Below are 18888 nucleotides of genomic sequence, written 5' to 3' on the forward strand. Positions count from 1 at the left end.
TTTCCAGGAAATTGCTTTTACTAAACTTACGACAGTACTTTAAGCTTACTATTTAAAACTAATGTCAAATTAAAAATGGATTTTAATCCAAGGGATAATGTATAAGTCAATAGTTTAAGAAATCTGAATAATGTTATCTTAAACTTTAATATTTTCAAGGAACTCTTACAAAACATTATCTGTTTGGACGAAGGAAAAAAAAAGTTAGTGTCCCAGTATATTTGTAGATACTCCAGAGAAACACAAATCTTTCACTTTTGGAAGGGACTTGAATCTTCATCTGAAAAACAATCCCCTCATTTTATTATTTTTTAAAAAATATAATGATAAAACAAGTAAAGTAATTTAAATAAGGGCATATTGCTAGTAGAAAGTGGTAGAACTGAATGTGAAAGATGCCTGGCAATCCAAGCCAGTGTTTCTGATAGTAAATTAAATGCTCCCATGAAAATAAATTACCAATTCATCTTACCAAACAATCTCATTGATCAGTATGGAACCTGGAGCAAATCTCGACATTTTCCAAACCAGTAGTTCTAATACTCTATGTACCAAAAATTGCAGTCAGAATTTTACATTGATGCATGAGGAATAATTTTGTTTCCTCAGGGTCTGCTCTGGGATATTAATAAGTGGAAACATAAGCACAAACCACTAGTAACTTAAACATGCTATTGATAAAAATTAAAGAAGGTATACAGTACTTGGGGCAACAGAATATTTCTATATCTACCTTAAAAAAGGGCATACCGCTAGATCATCTACTATCTTAGTGCTCTGAATTGGAGTTCACAGAGGAAGAGTTTACTCCACGGAAGCAAAAACCTCTGGCCTCCTCTTGCTTCGTTACTCAACTTTGATTAAATATCTGTGGATACATGGAGGTCTTACCAATTGTTCTTAAAAAGGGGGATGGCTTATGAAAGTTTCCAACATTCAGTGCATCTGTAAGCAAGTCGTAACAACCATAAACCCTTGCTTTGCTGCACTGCATTCAATTAAAGTTTTCCCCTTGGTTTGACTCAATGAAATATTAAATTTAAATGAGATCCTTTTCATAAAATGTGTCTGTATGTATTTTAATCTAATAAAGAACTTCTTCCTTGATTTCTGTGACAGAATCTATATACCACCAGAAAACCCTTTTTTCTTTGTTCTCTCCACGAGTTTCAGTGAATACTTCTGCCTTCACAGAATCAGTCTACTGGGCTCACAGTTATGTTTTCTTAACTGCAGTAAACATTGACTAGGAGATAATACTCACATCATTTGTCCTCCTGAAAATGAAGGTGTAAATATGACCACTATTGCTAACGAAGTTCAGAAGTGGTCCTTACTTCTATTCTGAACCTTCACATGTGAATTAAATGCAATAAAATCTCTTTAAGCTTAACTTAGAAGAGTTTTGCTAAATTTTAATTACATAGAAAATGTAATTTTAATGTAATGTTAATTACACAGAAAAACAATAATTGTCATGTAAAAGTTAGATTTTTTTCTTTAGTCATTGCTATGGCTTGAATGTGTCTTCCAAAATTTCATGTGTTGAAACTTGGTATCCAATGTAGAAATGTTGAGAGGTGAGACCTTTGAGAGGTAATTGGGTCATGAGGGCTCTACCTTTATGAATGGACCAATCCACTCACGGATTCATGGATTTATGGGTTATTGAGAGACTGGGTTAGCTATCAGGAGAGTGAGTATGTTATAAAAGCTAGTTTGGCCATGTCTCCCATGGGATCCCTTGCCTTGTGATGACCTGCACAACCTCAGGACTCCACGTAGAGTCCTCACAAATGAGAAGGCCCTCAATAGATGTGGACCTGCAACCCTGGACTTTCCAATCTCCAGAACTGTATGAAGTAAATTTCTTTTTTCTATAAATTACTCAGGCTCAGGTATTCAGTTAAAGCAACAGAAAACAGATAAAGTCCTTAGAAGGAGCTTTAAAAAAACCTTACAAACAAATCCATCAATCAATTAGAAATAAATACTAAATCAGCATCTGCTCATAATATAAAAGCCAGAAGAGGTAGACTACTTAAAGTTTGGGTTCTTTAGAAGGTAGGCTATTCCATAAAGAGAGCAGGGACTTGAAGACAGGAATTAACAGAGTCAGGTGAATTTAAGAAAGTGTTTTATTTGAAAGCTCATATAGCAAAATGATGTTAATATTTTAATACTGGGGACAGAACTACAGAAGAAGCTAAGATGAGAAAGGCCAACACAGTTTATTGCATTAAATTTTTAAATTTATACATCTGGAAGTTTTTTACTCTTAATGATTAGTGCTCTATTGCCATTGCTTGGTTTTTCTTCTTTAGTAAATGGCATAGATTGTAACTAGTTAGCTAACCAGACAGATAATAATATGGTTATTTCTTTGTCCTAGAAATTGTCCATGTTTAAGGCATTATGACAATTGGATGACCCAAACAAGAGATCCCATCATTACCCCAGTGGAAGCAAGGCAACAATTGAAAGTAAGAGCATGACACAAAGAATGGCATTCCAATACCCCTCAGACCTCACAGAGTGAAAACCGTAAAGCTCTTTCTGAACTAATGCAGGAAAGCAAACAGGGAAGATGGGAAAAGAAAGACAAAGAAAGGAGGGGGTTGTTGGGAACAGAAGCGGAAAGGATAAGATGTAAGAAAAAAGGTAAAGGGTTGGTGAGAGACAAACATTGGGCGGGCCAGACAGGAGTTTTAGGAGTTACAGGACACATTTTTTCTTTACTTGGAATGTTGATGTTGAACATTTCAAAACAAAAAAACCAAAACATCTCATTAGCCAAGAGTAGAGTCCTTGATCTCAGACTCGGTCAGATCCCCACCCTTCATTTTAAGCCCTCTTGGGAATGATTTTTTCTTTTTCTTTCTTTTTTTTTTTTTTTTTAAGTTACAAAAGTAATTGCTACGGAGGTCAAAGAATAACAAAACTATAAATTATGCCATTGAGCTAACTACACTCAAAAGAGTTGCTGGAAAAGCATTGGCAACAATCTGTACTCTAAAAAGAACTCTATGCTGTGGCCAGAAGTGCAGGTAAGAAAAACAGTAACTGTAGATCTGAAAGCTGCACTTCAGCTCCTGTCTATCCTACACACCAATAGCGGAGATCGTTTTTTTGGTACCACCAGCACCTCTTCCTCTTTCAGATAGAAAAAGAAAGTTTTGCTGTCAGGGGCCATTTCTCCACCAATCAGAGAGCATCACTTGGCTCTCGAGATGGGCATGTAACCCGAATCTTGCCAATCACCGTAATCTGTGCTCCTAGTTCCTGCTATAGCAACTGGTTCAGGTAGGGATATTGGTGCAATCAAAATCCTTCCCAGAACATTTGAAGGAAAAGTTCCTGTCTCCTCCAAAGACCACAAGTGCTACAATTTTGGCACTTCCATGGCTTTCTCTGCCATCTTACGAGGACAGCATGATAGAGAATAAAGTCAACTAGAAGGAAGGAAGTTTACTTATAGAGACAGAGAAAAAGCAGCAAGGACTTGATCGCATCATTTCAGAACATGGATACAGTCTACTTCTGAAATTCTTATCACATAATCTAAACATTCCCTTTTTAAACTGGTTAGAGTCATTGACTAACTATTTGTGGTCTCCTGAAACCAAGAGTTTTAAAGTGACACATCATTATACGAATTCCAATATCTTTCAACATATGTCTCTACACAGCAGTGAAACATTTTGTCATGACACACCTCTAGCAGAATTGTAATAGTCCTCTGAGACAGGATTAGTGACTGAGACAGGATTAGACACAACATTAGTGACTCCTCTTCTCAGGGTCCACGTAAAGGAGAAAAGAGGAAGTCCATCTCTTCTCTATGACAATAGAATGACCATTTAATACTCTAAGTTATTCCTTAGTTTGTCTTTAAAATAAACGTTTCTAATGTCAGCAATGTTGAAATGGGTTATTTTGTTCCTTCCAAAACTTGTGTCTTGGGGCTAAATACTTGAGTATTTAGCTCTTAAATAAAAAGCATTGGGGCTGTCTACTGTAGGTTTTCTTAGCACAAAATGCACGGGTACCTCCAGCCCCAACTCCCACCATACGTCCACATCCTCCACACACAGAGCATTAACAAGGAAGGGAGTAATATTAAGAGAGAAATATGCTTTCTGGTTTTGGAGAAATCAGAAAAAAATTAGGCAAAGTGTAAGTCTGAGAGGCTATTTACTTGTAAAGTTTTGTGCATGAGAAATAACAAAATTCCTCCAACTATTCAATTGCCTTCATTCTCTCCTCCAATCTATTCTTCATGCTCCTGTCAGAATTCTCTTCCTAGAATAAAGACCAGTACATAAACCTGTTCAGCAACAAAACCTTAAGCTTCAGAGAGCATAAAAAGGAAGTTCAAATTCATCAGCTTAGTATTCAAAGTTGATTGCAATTTGAACCTTTCCACCATTCAGACTCACCACACCTCTAAGGCATCTCATGTTCCAGAGAAACTCGTTGTTCCCAAATGAGTCCCTACATTCTCTACCTCCAGTCTCCCTCTGTCTGTTGTTCTCATTTCTCTATCACCCACCTCTTATTTTATTTTAACTAACTTTTACTGAATATCTATTAGGTGTTCGTCAGCTACTGACGTCTTACCCATTCTTTAGGCCCAACACACATTGCATTCTCATACCTCTCATGATTACGACTAATCTTTCTATGCTTCAACACATTGCCTCTTATATCACAGGACTGTAATAGACACTACTGTTTGCCTACAACTATAATGCACTGTCCTCTTCTTCCTTAAAACTGTAGTAATTCGTTTAGGTAACTGCTATGGTCTGAATGTTTGTGCTCCTCCCCAAAATTCATATGTTAAATCCTAACCCCCAAGGTGAGAGTGTTAGGGGGTAGGGCCTTTGGGAGGTAATCAGGTCATCACGCTTATAAAAGAGGCCTGAGCGAGACCTCTTGCCCCTTCAACCATGTGAGAACATAGCAAGAAAACAGCCTTCCATGAACCAGGAAGCTGGCTCTCCCTCAACAGATGCTGAATCTATTGGTGCTTCAATCTTGAAGTTCCCAACTTCCAAACTGTAAGAAACAAAATTCTATTTATAAACCACCTAGTTTATGGTATTTTGTTATAGCAGCCCAAACGGACTAAGACAGTAACCATCATGTATGGGCTTCAGTGCAGACAGGTGCAGACAGGTTCCTAAAGCAAGTCTTGGGGATGTGTAATGAAGGCTTTAAGCCAATATGGCTTCCCTTCCTCTCGCCAGTGGTTGAGGTAGGAACACCACAAAAAGCAACCACACCATCTTCCACAACACCAAGCAAACATTCTTTTCTGGTCTCACTACAGGGTTCCCAAAGTGTTCCTTAAAAAGGTAGTGATTTTTGTTTGTTTGTTTAGCCTATCTTTTACTTGCTATCACAAACAGGACTTAAATTCTGAGTTACATTCCCAAACCCAGCCACTTATTCTCAGGCCCAGTTTTGAAGGTTCAGGATGGTGAGAGAGGCTGAAAATTATGTAAGTAAAGGGCTTCTTGTGGTGCCTTTGGATCTCTCAGGGCTAAAATTTAAGACTGCTTATGCCAAATATGGACTCCTGGTGCTTTTTCTTTCCCTCAATCCTTTTAGGGGAACCCATGAAAACACTTTGTTTGGGAAATGAATTCTTATGATGCAGTTATGGGTCTCTAAGGTTATTATCAGCTAAATAAACAATATCGCCTTTACTCAGTTGTATGGCCATGCAACTGAGGAATATTTTTATTTATTGTTTTCATAAAACAATGTTTCCTTAAAATTTTATCACTCACAGCTTGCACTGGCATTGTAAAGTTGGTGTAAGAAATCTATACTAGTTCTGAAAGCTATATCTACTACAGTGAAACACAGAAAATAAGTGTTTAGTATTTGAGGTCTGCACAGCAGCGTTAATTTATCTACCCCCTTTCCATAATAAATTAATAACAATTATTTAGAGACAGTTGCTGGTAAAAATACACAATTATGATATGAATTAGAACATGAACAACAAAGCAATCTAAACAGAATTAGTTAGAATAATAACTGTGCTTTGTATTTACCATATTCTGGGTTTGGTGGCATTTTATCTTAATAGCCTGTTTACTTGTCTGCCCCTTTACCCAGACCATGAACTACTTGAGGGCATGAGCCATCTCCTATTCATGCTGCTGTCTTATTACTTACACAGTACTCCATAAATATTTGTTGAATGTGATAGTAAATAAGTGAGCAAATAATGAGGCCACATTAATTCTATTACTTACAGGAGAAAGAGGAAATTATCTAAAAGTGTTTTTTTCTTTTATTTTAAAGAAAAACTAAACATTTTTATCATCTTAAATTCTAAATATTAAAATAATCAGTTTATTTCATTTAGTGGCTGACTCCCTCATTAATAAGTAAAATAGACTCTTTCCTTAATGAGTTCATTTAATATCTGTACGAAAGTCATGATTTTACCTTTTAAAAGCATTCTTTAACAGTTACAAGAGAGCCAAAATTCGTTTCTTTGAAAGAACAATGGACAAACCAAACCACAGACAAGACTAAAGAAAAAGCAAAGCAAAACAAAACAAAGGGTGAATTGTAAAAACAGTATTAGGAATAAAATAAGGAACATAATTAGAGATGCAGCAAAATTAAAATAGGTTAAGGACATACTGTGAAAAAAAACTAGTGCCAATAAATCTGAAAAGGTGTATGAAATGGAAAAATGCCAAGAAAATATAAATTGCATAACTGACTCTAACTAAAAACAGGATTCATAAATGGATGTTAAATAATTGATTGATAGGTTGTCAAGGGTTAATTACAATGTTGGAGAACAAAGTACATTTACAACAGAGAAATCTGGTGGACAGAAATAAAACTCATGTCACTGAGAATGTAGAAAACTGACATTATAGGCAATCAGAAGTACCCATCATGTAGAGAGCATTCTGGCTAATATCTTTAAGTGAGACCTAATTATGAAGACACGTTCAGACAAACTGATATTGAGAGACAGTCTGTGGAACAAATGGCCTGGATTGTACAAAAATATCAATGTTGTGAGAGCTAAGAAGAGGCAAGGGAACTCTTCCAGACTAAAGAAGACAAAAAGAGTTACAATAACCACATTCAATACAGAATCTAAGATTTATTATTGAATCAAAAAGCAAAAAAAAAAAAAAAAAGTGATAAAGAACATTTTGGAATCATGGGGAACATTAGAAATTCAAGTGTATATTAGGTAATGGTTTCATATTAATGCTAAATTTCTTGCACGTGATCATGGTATTGATGTTCCATAGAAAATATTCTTGTTCTTAGACAATATATGATGGGTAAGAAGAGTCATAATGTTGGTAAGTTATTTTTAAATGCATAAAATACAAATAATAATTTTTTTCCCTAAGGGGAAAATGACTCTTAACAAAGTAGAAAAGGAAGAAAAGTACTTCAAATGATAAAATTGAAAGAAACAAAACAAAAACTTTCACCAATCATCATACTCACTATTGACATGTTAACAGCAAACCCTTTACTCCCAATGGCCAAAGATGTTACAATTGCAACAACAAAGTATATAATGATAGTATTAAATTATAACGCAAAAATAAAATAAATATCCATGACTACGTACTGGTATAAAAGATGGATGGAAGGAAGGCAGGCAGGCACAAGTCTCCTTTACTGAAGAATTTCAAAGAATATATGTCTATACTCGCCCCTCCAGGAGATGGAGCTTAATCTCCATCTCCTTGAGTGTGGGCTGAACTAAGTTACATACCTAACAAACAATAGAATATGAAAGGGAAATACATTACCGTTCCAGGGAGGAACCCAGCAGACAGTACAATACCTAAGTGATCAAGGTTTACATCATCACTGATAGGTGAGGTTAATTTTATGTACCTTCTGATGTGATGACAAGGGCATAACACCTATTTGGAATTCTTCCCCTAATCCTATAACCTCAGTGCGATCATGAGAAAACAACTGAAAGCCTAAATTAAGGGACATTCTTCAAAAATTTGACCAGTAAAAACTGTCAAGTCATGAAATACAAGGAAAGAAAGAAACTGTCACAGATTCGAAGGAGACTGAGGAGCCATTACAACTAAATGCAATGTTCTTATTCTGTAAAATATCTTCAAACAGAAAAAGGTCAAAAAGTAGGAAAAAACTGCTAGTCTGTAGTTTAATTAATAATATTGCACAAATGTTAATTTCTTAGTTATGTGAATGTGTCATGGTTATGTAGGATGTCAATGCTGGAGGAACCTGGGTTAAGAGTACATGGAAACTGTCTGTACTATCTTTGTAACATTCTGTAAATCTTAAGCTATTGCAAATTTTAAAGTTTATTTTTAAAAAAGCAAACTGTAAAATCAGGAAAATGGCAAAGCTAGACATTGATACAATCAACAGTATAATAAGAAATGAAAAATAATTAGTAAAAGAATTGAAAGAAAGAAATATTTTTTCACAAAACATATGACTTTTTGCATAAATCCAAAATAATTTCCAGAACAATTATTAAAACAAATAAAGAGATTAATGTTTGCAAGATAAAAAAATCCATACTAAAAAACTGATTGCATTCCTAAACACCATAAATACATAATTAGTAATTATAGTTTTCAAGAATTGGTTTTAGCAACAGTCCATAAGAAATCTAGAAATAAATCTAAATAATGAATGTGCAACATCTTTATGAAGAAAATTTTAAAACTGTATATACCTTAAAGACCTCAATAAATGCAGAAATGTAAAGTTCTCAAGATAGGAAGAGTCATTATTACAATGATGTTAATTCTCTTCAGAATTACCTAGATATTCAATACTATAGCAATAAAAATAAAAACAGGAATTTTCAAGGAACTTTATAACCTATTACTAAAGAATATATTAAAAAACAAAACAGCCAGGACACTCCTAAAGAAGAAGAAACTAAGGTGAGCTTTCCTTATCACACAGCTTCTATAATGCTATAATAATTAAGGCAGTGTCATTCAATTAAGATAGACACAACTGACCAAAGGAAAAGAATAAGAGTCCAGAAACAGTCCAGACCATACACAGAAAACTGATCTGCAAGTTAAGTGACTTTGCACATCACTGGGAAAAATAATGACTATTCAATAAAAAGAATGACTATTCAATAGTTAGGGTACTCTAATGAAAAACTCTAATGAAATACCTAATGAAAATACTCTAATGAAAAACCTCTCGGCACAGACATAAATAAATAAGATGGATCAAGAGCTTAAATATAAAAGGCAAAATTTAAATAGCCAAACAGACCAATAAAAAAATGGGCAAAAGATATGAGCAGTCATTTCACAGAAGGGAAAATATAAATGGCCAATATGAAATATGAAAATTTCTCAAGGTCATTAGTAATTAGAAAATAAATTATTAATAAGGTACAATTTCTCACTTAACATATTACCAAAAATTAAAAGAAAGACAAGTCAAAAGTTAATGAGAATGCTATGCAACAGAATTTTTGTATTTTGTTGGTAGAAGTGTAAACTAGTAACTTAAAAATAATTTAACTCTACCTATCTAGTAATGAAAATGTAAATATCTTAAGACAGCCAAACCATTCTTAGATACAGACTCCCAAGTTTTCTTTCATTTTTGCACAAGAACTGGAAACAAGCCAAATGTTCATCAAAGTAGAAGAGACAAAAAAGGTTGGTTATTTATACAGTGGAATACTATGCATCAAGGAAAGCTAATGATCTAAATAATCTATCCACATCAACATGAACTAATTTTAAAAACATAATAATGTTTAGTTTTGCTTGTTTCAAAATATATATCGAATCACAAAAGAAAACATGTGGTATCATCCCACTGATATGTATTTCAAAACAGGCAAAAAATAAACTATTTTTTATGGGATAGTACATAGGAAAATATGTACATATAAAATTATAGAGAAAATCAGGAAAGCAAGTAATAAAATTTAGGAGAATGATTACATTTACAATGACAAGAAAAAGGTGTAATTAGGGAGGAACATGGATAGGAACTTCAAAACTATTGGAGGTGTCACTTTTCTTAAGTTGAGTCACATTCTATGCAAACCTTTGTCACACACTTAATGGCCAAGGCATACTGGGTGATAGTTTAATTTTTATTATTTAACTAATAATATACATTATGCACACACCTACATATGTACATATATATGAACATACATATAATTCTTCCTCTTCTGTAACACACAATCCACTAAATGTGCAGAAATCACACTGCCCTCTTGGTGCTGAACTGTGAAAATTGGAACTTGGGGAAAAGATACAAGAAAGTGCTAATTCTTCAGCTGCTGCTACTGCTGTAATAAAGTCCTTTGTCTCTGGCCCAGGAGTTTCCTGTCTTCTATCAGCATCCATGAGACTGTGATGGGCTAACTTACTATTTTGCAGGTAGAGCAAAATCTTGGACTGTGCAGTTTTTGACAAGATTAGGACATCTTGTTTATGAAAAGAAGACAAGAGGTTCAGTACAGCATGGTGAAAAACTACCTAAATTGGTGTTAGGAAATGTGGGTTTTAGCATTCGTTTAGGTACAAAATATGAATGAGATCTAGGATAGCTTTTAGTTTCTCAAAGTCTAAAAGTATGGATGTAAGGGAAAAAACAACATGAAATGCATAGTCACAAAAGAAGAAATGTGAAAAAGAATGTAACTACATAAATGTTAAAGATACAAATTGTGATGACAGCAAGTACAAAGTTTATTTCATCTTTATTGAGCTATTTATCTGTAATATACCATAAAATGAAAATTCTCTTTTAACTTGTAGATCAAAGAGAAAATAAAGAACCCCATGAAGAAGTTTAAGTAAAATATTTTCATGATATACAAATACCATTGAAGTGAAAAATCTTCAGTAAGACCACCCAACCTTGACATGTGTATTCATATGGGATTTAAAGAGTAATATTTGTATGACATACAGTAGGTGGTCTTTTGTGTGGGTGAAATATTCCAGCTGACTTTGGTTCACGAACATTTCTAAGAGAATTATGATGAATTCCTACCTGGCAAGGCATAAGGTTAGCCAAAATTTTTTAATTCTGCTTTCAGAACTGTTTTCCTTCTTTGTGAAGAAATACTCAAATTTAGTCCGTTGTGTGTGTGTGTGTGTGTGTGTGTGTGTGTGTGTGTGTGTGTGTGTGTGTGTGTGTGTGTGTGTGTGTGTGTGTGTGTGTGTGTGTGTATCCATATATGTATCTAGGTAATACGTACCCATGGATACAGCTTTTTCTTTTAATAGCTTATTGTTTATCTTATTGATTTACCTGTCAGAATTCTGAAATATAAGATTTTTAGCACTAATGGTAACAGGTTTTCTGGCAAACTGCATTTTTTATGTAGCTTTTTGTTCTCTATTGCTTATTTTAAATGGTTTTACTCTATATACTTGTTAACAATAAATCATCTCAAATCATTTTAGAAGTAGGTGGAAAATAATGACTGTATACATACATGTATGTGTCTTCTGATTTTAAATGAAGACTTTAAAAGAAATATAGTTTAAGGTCATAAATTTCTTAGATCATCAGAAAAACAAAGCAGAACAAAAGATGCCATTTAAAAACAGATCATAGGGCCGAGCCCGTGGCGCACTTGGTAGAGTGCGGCGCTGGGAGCGCTGCGACGCTCCCGCCGCGGGTTCGTATCCTATATAGGACTGGCCGGAGCCAGTCACGAAAAGGACAAAAAAAAAAATAAATAAATAAAAAAAATAAAAACAGATCATCAAAATGAAGCAACATGAAAGACTATAACAGTTGTTACACTCTGTTGGAATTTCAAGCATGATAACTTACTTGCATATGTCATCTTCTGGGTCTTCAAGCCCAAATCTTTCATCAAATGTAAGTTGTATCCATACATTTTCCTCTACTGCTACTAATCTCCATACCAAGACCATATTTCTTGGATAAGTATGAGGAAACCTTGGGCTGTGAATACTTCCATTACTAGACACAGTAATAATTCTCTCATGCTGGGGATCTTGTACTCCTACAGCAAAAACAGACATAGACATATATTTAGAACAGACACTTCAAAAATTATAGGTTCCAAAATAATTCTTTTTTTATCATTCACATTTTACCTCAAACAACTGTTGAGTATCCTTTATATGATATAAACCAACGACCACTCTTCCCAGAATTTACCCAGAAAAAAATGATTATTATAACATTATTAAATAAAATCCTTTGTATACCTGAAAGAACAGAGCAAATCAGTCTTTTCAAATGTATTACTGAAATGTTCACTACCAATTTCTGTGGATTCCTAAAATCACAATAAAGTTAAGATTCTAATCTCCAAAAAGTTATGAAACATGAGCTTCATAAGAATAAAAATAAACTTGATGTAATTCTATTTTTAAAAATATAACGATTAAAATCCCTAATTTAAAAATAAGAACTGCAGAACTACAGTCAACTTAAAAATGTGAATTAGTTTTATATATGACAAAATATGAGGATATTAAGATAGTTGAGGAAAAAGAAATGTGAGGATGAAAGAGGCAGAAGTGGAGTCATATAAGAGGGGGTCACCAGCTTTTTCAATGACCTTTGAAATGTCAATTAACATGACACACCACACACCATTTATAGCTTTTTACTTACTCTTTATTCCTGATGCTTTAGAAACTGAGCTGACAAAAGGATCTTAATAACAGCTTGTTATTTGGACCCATAACTTCTGAAAAAAAGGTATCCAATATAAGTTCAAAGTTTCACATAAACTGGAATTAGTAAATAACTTCAAATCTTAAATGACCTTGGAAAATAAAACAAGGTCACCATGGTGGTCTCATCTTCCTTTTCTAAGGGAACTATCAGCACTACATGAAATATGAAAATAAAAGAAATGTTGCAGGACTTCTCAGTTCCTTAATGTGCTAATATAAATTTTGAAATTCTCGGGGAAGAGTATAGTATACAATAGCTCTCAAGTTTATTAGGCATGGAATCTTTTTATAGCTGTGAAATGCTAAAATACATTGTTAATAGTGTCACTCTTTCTTTTGTTTAGACTGTTGGGGAGAGAATTGAAAGATGGGCAAATCGGAATTGCTGAGAAAAAAAAGTGTGCTTAAAGTCACCCAGTTGTGAGTTAGTAATGAGAACCCACAACTGATATTTATAAAATGGGCAGTCATTTATCCACTCAAAAAAACCTAAGAATTAAAATATGTTCTTAGATTTTTATGCTAAATTCATGGGCTTCAGGCCATGAAAATCCATTTAAGCATGCTAAATTCCAATAAAAAAACTTACAACTAATATCATTTCATAAAATAATTTAAAAATCCTAAACTGGACCCTGAACACATAAAGAAACGTGCATGGCAGGATATCTGGCATTTAATATTTTGGGTGCAACATTTATGTACTCATAATATCAGGACAACAGTTTTAACTATAGCAATGCCTCACTGGTTTTCATGATTTAGCATATGCTGCACAATACTGAATTTTATAACTGCACTAAGATCTCATCAAGAGATTAAGAATATCATTACTTTGTAAGCACCATTTACTATTCATTATCATCCTTTATTCATTCATTAGCTCTTCTCCCACAATCTCTTGTATATTCAGGGTTACTTGTGGCAATAAAACAAATTTCATTGTATTCACTCCTTTTGGGTATGTCCCATCAAACAATGCTATATATAGTATATACTAAGGCCTATTAAATCATGACATTCTAGACTAAACGCTACATTTTTCTTCTTTCTTTTTCTTTCTATTGTAGTTTTCTGCCCTTTCCTCATCTCTATTTCTTTTATTTCCCATAACCTAAGTCTCTTTTAGTCAACCAATTCCCTAGTCCTCTGTTTCTGTACTCAAAATCTTAGACTCTATATGTTCTCTCATTGACTTCATACCAGTGATCTATCCCTTCCTCTGGGGTGGGCAGAATTCTAAGATGGTCCCCAATGTCACTCACCCTTGAATAATCCTCCCCTTGAGTGTGTGGAACCTGATGGGGATATTACTCCCAGGATTAGGTTAGTTGAGTTTGAGTTGATCAAAAGGTAGATGATTTGGGTGAGCTGGACCTAAGCTATTACGCCCATGAATAAACGGGGTCCTTCTTAAACTCAGAGAAATTCAAAGTGTGAGATGGATTCAACAGAAGGAAGATTCTTTGTTGCTGGCTTTGAAAATGGAGGCAGCTCGGTACAAAGGGATTTGGGAAGTCTCTGGAAACCAAGAGCAGTCTATGGCTGAAGCCAGCAGGGAAATGGGGTCCTAAAACATCAAGGAACTGGAATGAGCAGAGAAGCAGATTCTTCTCCACGGCCTCCAGAAAGGAGTCCAGTCTGCTTGATACCTTGGTTTTACTCTCGTGAAGGTCCTGATCAAGAACCCAGTCACCCAGTGCCTGGCCTTCCGACCTATTGAACTGAGAGTTAACAAAGGGTGTTTTAAGCTGCTAAATTTGTGGTAATTTCTTATACATTATTAGAAAACTAATACAACTTCCTACTGTGCACAAAGCTGTTTGGATTACAATGCTTTCTTTTGGCACCCAAACTTTAGCATTAGTTACAGTAGTTGCAGCAACTTTTCATTCAGCATTATGTTAGTCAAAATATGTTAACATTATTTCACATTCACAAAATATAATTTAAGAATATTGCTCTAAGAAATTTTTGAATTTAACAGAAACTTAATGTCAAAAGTCATGTATTAGTTAGGGTATTATTTAGGTTAAAGAAAAACCTGTTTTACCCTAAACTACTCAAAGTAATTTTAACTAGTTGTATTTATGATTTTTAAATGAAATAATTTAATGTCACCATTCTTCTCATGCATATACTTTTCCTCAGCAGTAAGCATCTTATACAGAAACATGTTCCCTCTTAGTAGATGCTAATATTTGATACTGCCATTGGCTATATATAACATATATTAAATAATCATTACTGCTTCTGTGAACATAATTAAGCCCCAGCATTCTCTTGAGAACCCAGAAAGATCTATCAAGTTAGATGAATTCTCCCCATACTGATAAATTTTATTTTAAAAAATTATGATCATTCATTACGAAGATTAAATTCATAAACTGTCTTTAAGAATTTCTTTTAAAAATGAGTACCTCCCTACTCTAATTTTCTTCCAATAATCTTCATATTTCAGATGTGCTTATAGTAGTAGTTTATAACGAGTCCTTCTCCTTTTGGCGACTAAGATTTTTAGTAGATTAATTTTTAAATCAGATTTATTAAAATTTAATATTTATTCCATTCCAAATACAGCAGTGTTTACTTTTTCATATACACTCTAGAAAACTACATACCTATTAAATATCTGAATTCTATTTTTAGATTTTCAATCAAAAAAGATCATGGCTAAAATGCATGTGTTTAAATTTGTATTTACATCATCTTTTTTTTTTCCTTTATAAGTCACAATTTCCTTTGACTATAATCAAACATAATTTAAAAACTGAAAATCTAGTCCTTATTTGTCGTTTAAAAAAATTGCAAATTTCCTTTAAGTTAAATTGCTGCACCCAAAAAATTCACATCAAAATGCAGGGAGGTATGTCACTAGACACGTATGATTTGCAGATGACTGTCAAAGTTTTATGTAAATCTCAAGCATGTAGGCCTACAATCAAAAGGAAAAAAAAAAAAGAAGGAACAAACATTAAGTTCTACCAAATTAAGACTTGGCTGTTATAGTTCTGTTGTTTTAACGGCCATCTTTTTAAACATTTTACTAATATTTTATAGATGAGCCAAGTGTACATTTTGTGACTATTTTACTGAATGTTTGCTTTTGCTATAACCAACAGACAGTATACTCAAAGTACCAATGAAATAAAAGAAATGTTTGTACTCAAATCACTAAAATACTTACAACATAGTCCTTGCAATGTACACTGAAACAATAATAAATCTATACATCTTAGATAATAAGTTTAGCTTTAAAAAATATTATATGTAAACATTAATTTTTAAAGTTGTTATTATACACAATTTCGTATCACCTTGCTCAACCCCTCTTAAGATAGAAGTATTAAAACTAAAATGAAGCAAAAATAGAAAATAAAAGGAAGTGAGATTAATAATGTAAATATGATAAAATTGTTGGCTATATGTGTACATATACAATTTAATTATATAGTGTCATTCCTAGACTAGCTATCTTAGTAAACTAATACTCAACTAACAAAACCAGTTCAGATGTTACCTCTTTTAGAATGTAATCGTTGATACCTGTTGCACATTCCTTTAGGACTGCATATTTTAATCATAATGTATGGGTTCACTTTTCCTTCTTTTCTACCACCCCAAGATTCCTAGAAGGTAAAACTAGCTCTGTGCCTGGCACATGGCACTGCCTAACACATACTGATAGTGTAAAGAAACTAGCTATCCCAAAACATGGCAGAAAGCAATTTTACACACTATTTCAACATTTCATCCTGCATTCCTAAGTTTCCAGAGACTGTACATGATAAAGATAATATTTTACAATCTATATCCCCCAACTAAAGTCCTTTAATTCACATTTGATATATTACTCAAAGTTCATCTGTTATACCCTATATTTCAGCAGAAGATGGTATGTTTTAGAGTACTTATTATTGATATTTGCCACTTTCTTAATATGCCTGCTTGTTTTCAAAAATAAAACATGCTCTATAATTTTATCATACTTTGAGAATGTCACAAATATAGTCGGTATTTTATCTAAACTCTGAAATATGAATTAATAGATAATAATATGTTTATTGCAAGTCACTTGATAATCTGAGTTTATTTTTTATACACTGGAGATAAACACAGGTTGTTTTAAAACAAAAATGAAATGATATTTATATACAATAAGACAATCACAAATCAATATATAAGTGAAGGAAAAGCACTGTTCATCAAATTCTGTCTAATTCAAATAGAATGAGAAAGAAAATTTACAAATACCAGTTTCCTGATGTCAGCAAATAGGAGACTGTTATGTAAGACAAAATACAAAATTGATCATATGTATAAAGATTCTGATTTCATAAAGGTCAAATTGATCAAGCAAGAAGCAGTGATTTTTAGACAGTGATTTCAAGTTTCTGATTCCCTTCTACAGGTTGTTTAAAGAGGAAGGAAAAAAGAGCAACATTGTAGAAATTTTGCCATTTCCTTGACCTGATGCTATCTTTACAAAAAGATATGAAATTCTCTTGAATCTAAGGAGGAGTATAAGAATTCAGCCATTAGCCTCTTCTCTAACTATGAGAGTGATAAGACCTGGGAGCTTGTGTTCAGGAAGTGCATAGCAAGCTTCCATATGTGATGAGGGACAGTTCATGTAGTAAGCCTCTTCTCAGCATCCTCCCTCACCACTATGAAGCAGCCATTGGATAAAGACTGGACTGAACCCACTCAGAAGTATGTCTGGGATATCAACATAAGCCCATTTCTCTCACTGCACGGATAACTCTAATTGGGCCAATCAGAGTAATCCAATGGCTTTTTTTCAACAGTTGGGATGAGACAATCTTGCATGTACACATGAGATCTGAACTACTGTAGCCATTTAGCTATCATAATAAAATCCATTCTGATGAAAAAGTCAGCACATAAAAATGGGCAGATACATCATGGTACAGAAAAGTGGAGCTAGATCCCAGATCAAATCACACAATAAGCTCAGCCTATTGCTGGGCTTCTCAGTTACATTTATAAATAAATAAATCACTTTCTCTGTCCAACCAATTAGAGTTAGTACTGTTTATAATTGCAACCAAAATCATCATATAGTGAACATATCGTTGGGTTTACCTGGGATAGCCTTGGTTTAAGTCTGTTATCCTGGTGGGATTATTATTATTAGTGCCACCATTTTCACCCTTAAAAATATCCCAATTTGCATCATAAAGACTTAGCAAGTAATATCTATAAAATTCTTCTGGCATTGAGGCATGTGATATAGAAATGATAAAGATTGACAACATGGTATTTTAGCCTTAAGGTAATGGCAAAAATAACCTATTTTGGTTTAATACGATGGAATATGACTTCTTAAAATAAAGGCTTAATTATGGAAAACAAATGATAATAATCTTCTTACTTATTATGGCACAGGATAAATAGCCAAGTATATAAACACAGAATCTCCTTAAAGCCTTTATCACACACAAATTAGTAATGAATATAATTGCATACACACACAATTACACACCCCACTATAGACAAACATGTTTAGGCAATGCTATTATTCTTTATTCTGTTAAGATGAGCATTACAGTAGACCCCACAGAGGCCAAAACCAGAATGCAGAAGAGAGATAAATTGGGAGCTATCCACATTACAAAAGAGACATTCGCCTTAAACATCCAATACTAATTTCATTTTTTCAATATTTAACCAACTCTCTTACTGAATTAAAACTATTATTCAATGTAGAAAGTTTACATTAAATGTTAGCAGCCCTTCAATATTTTAAGCAGCAAAATATATTTACATCTAATACTACTGTTATGGCAAAAAATTACTAATGTGATGAAGTGCAAATGTACATTTTACACCCTTTAAACAAACAGACACATTTAAGAGAAAATATTTTCAATAAATAACTTTATCTGTTTTGGAGACTTAGCATCTATCAATTTTCTATCTTCACTGGATATATAAATTACAACATTCAGATTGGAATTTGTCTCAATATCAAATACAGAAAAAAGCTACCTACTATTTTGTTAGCATACAATGTCTACATAAAATACTGACTTTTTGATGAGCAAATGTTTTAAATTTATCAATGAAACTGACTATGAAAAGGCCATCGATACAAAATTCCTCTTTCATGGAAAAAATGCAAATAAGGTCATTAATTTATGTC

At 33.5% G+C, this 18888-nt stretch overlaps 1 protein-coding gene across 2 annotated transcripts in view; it reads right to left on the reverse strand.

Moving 5' to 3' along the window:
* PDGFC (platelet derived growth factor C) overlaps nucleotides 1–18888 on the reverse strand; it is a 199109-nt gene that overhangs the window by 71881 nt on the left and 108340 nt on the right. For both annotated transcript variants that reach the window (XM_063108641.1, XM_063108640.1), the window contains one exon: nucleotides 11842–12037. In XM_063108641.1, coding sequence (XP_062964711.1) covers nucleotides 11842–11945 — 104 coding nt within the window. In that variant the 5' untranslated portion in view covers nucleotides 11946–12037. The remainder of the gene's footprint in view (nucleotides 1–11841; nucleotides 12038–18888) is intronic.

Source organism: Cynocephalus volans, chromosome 9 (genome assembly GCF_027409185.1).
Source record: "Cynocephalus volans isolate mCynVol1 chromosome 9, mCynVol1.pri, whole genome shotgun sequence".
NCBI classification, from domain to species: domain Eukaryota; kingdom Metazoa; phylum Chordata; class Mammalia; order Dermoptera; family Cynocephalidae; genus Cynocephalus; species Cynocephalus volans.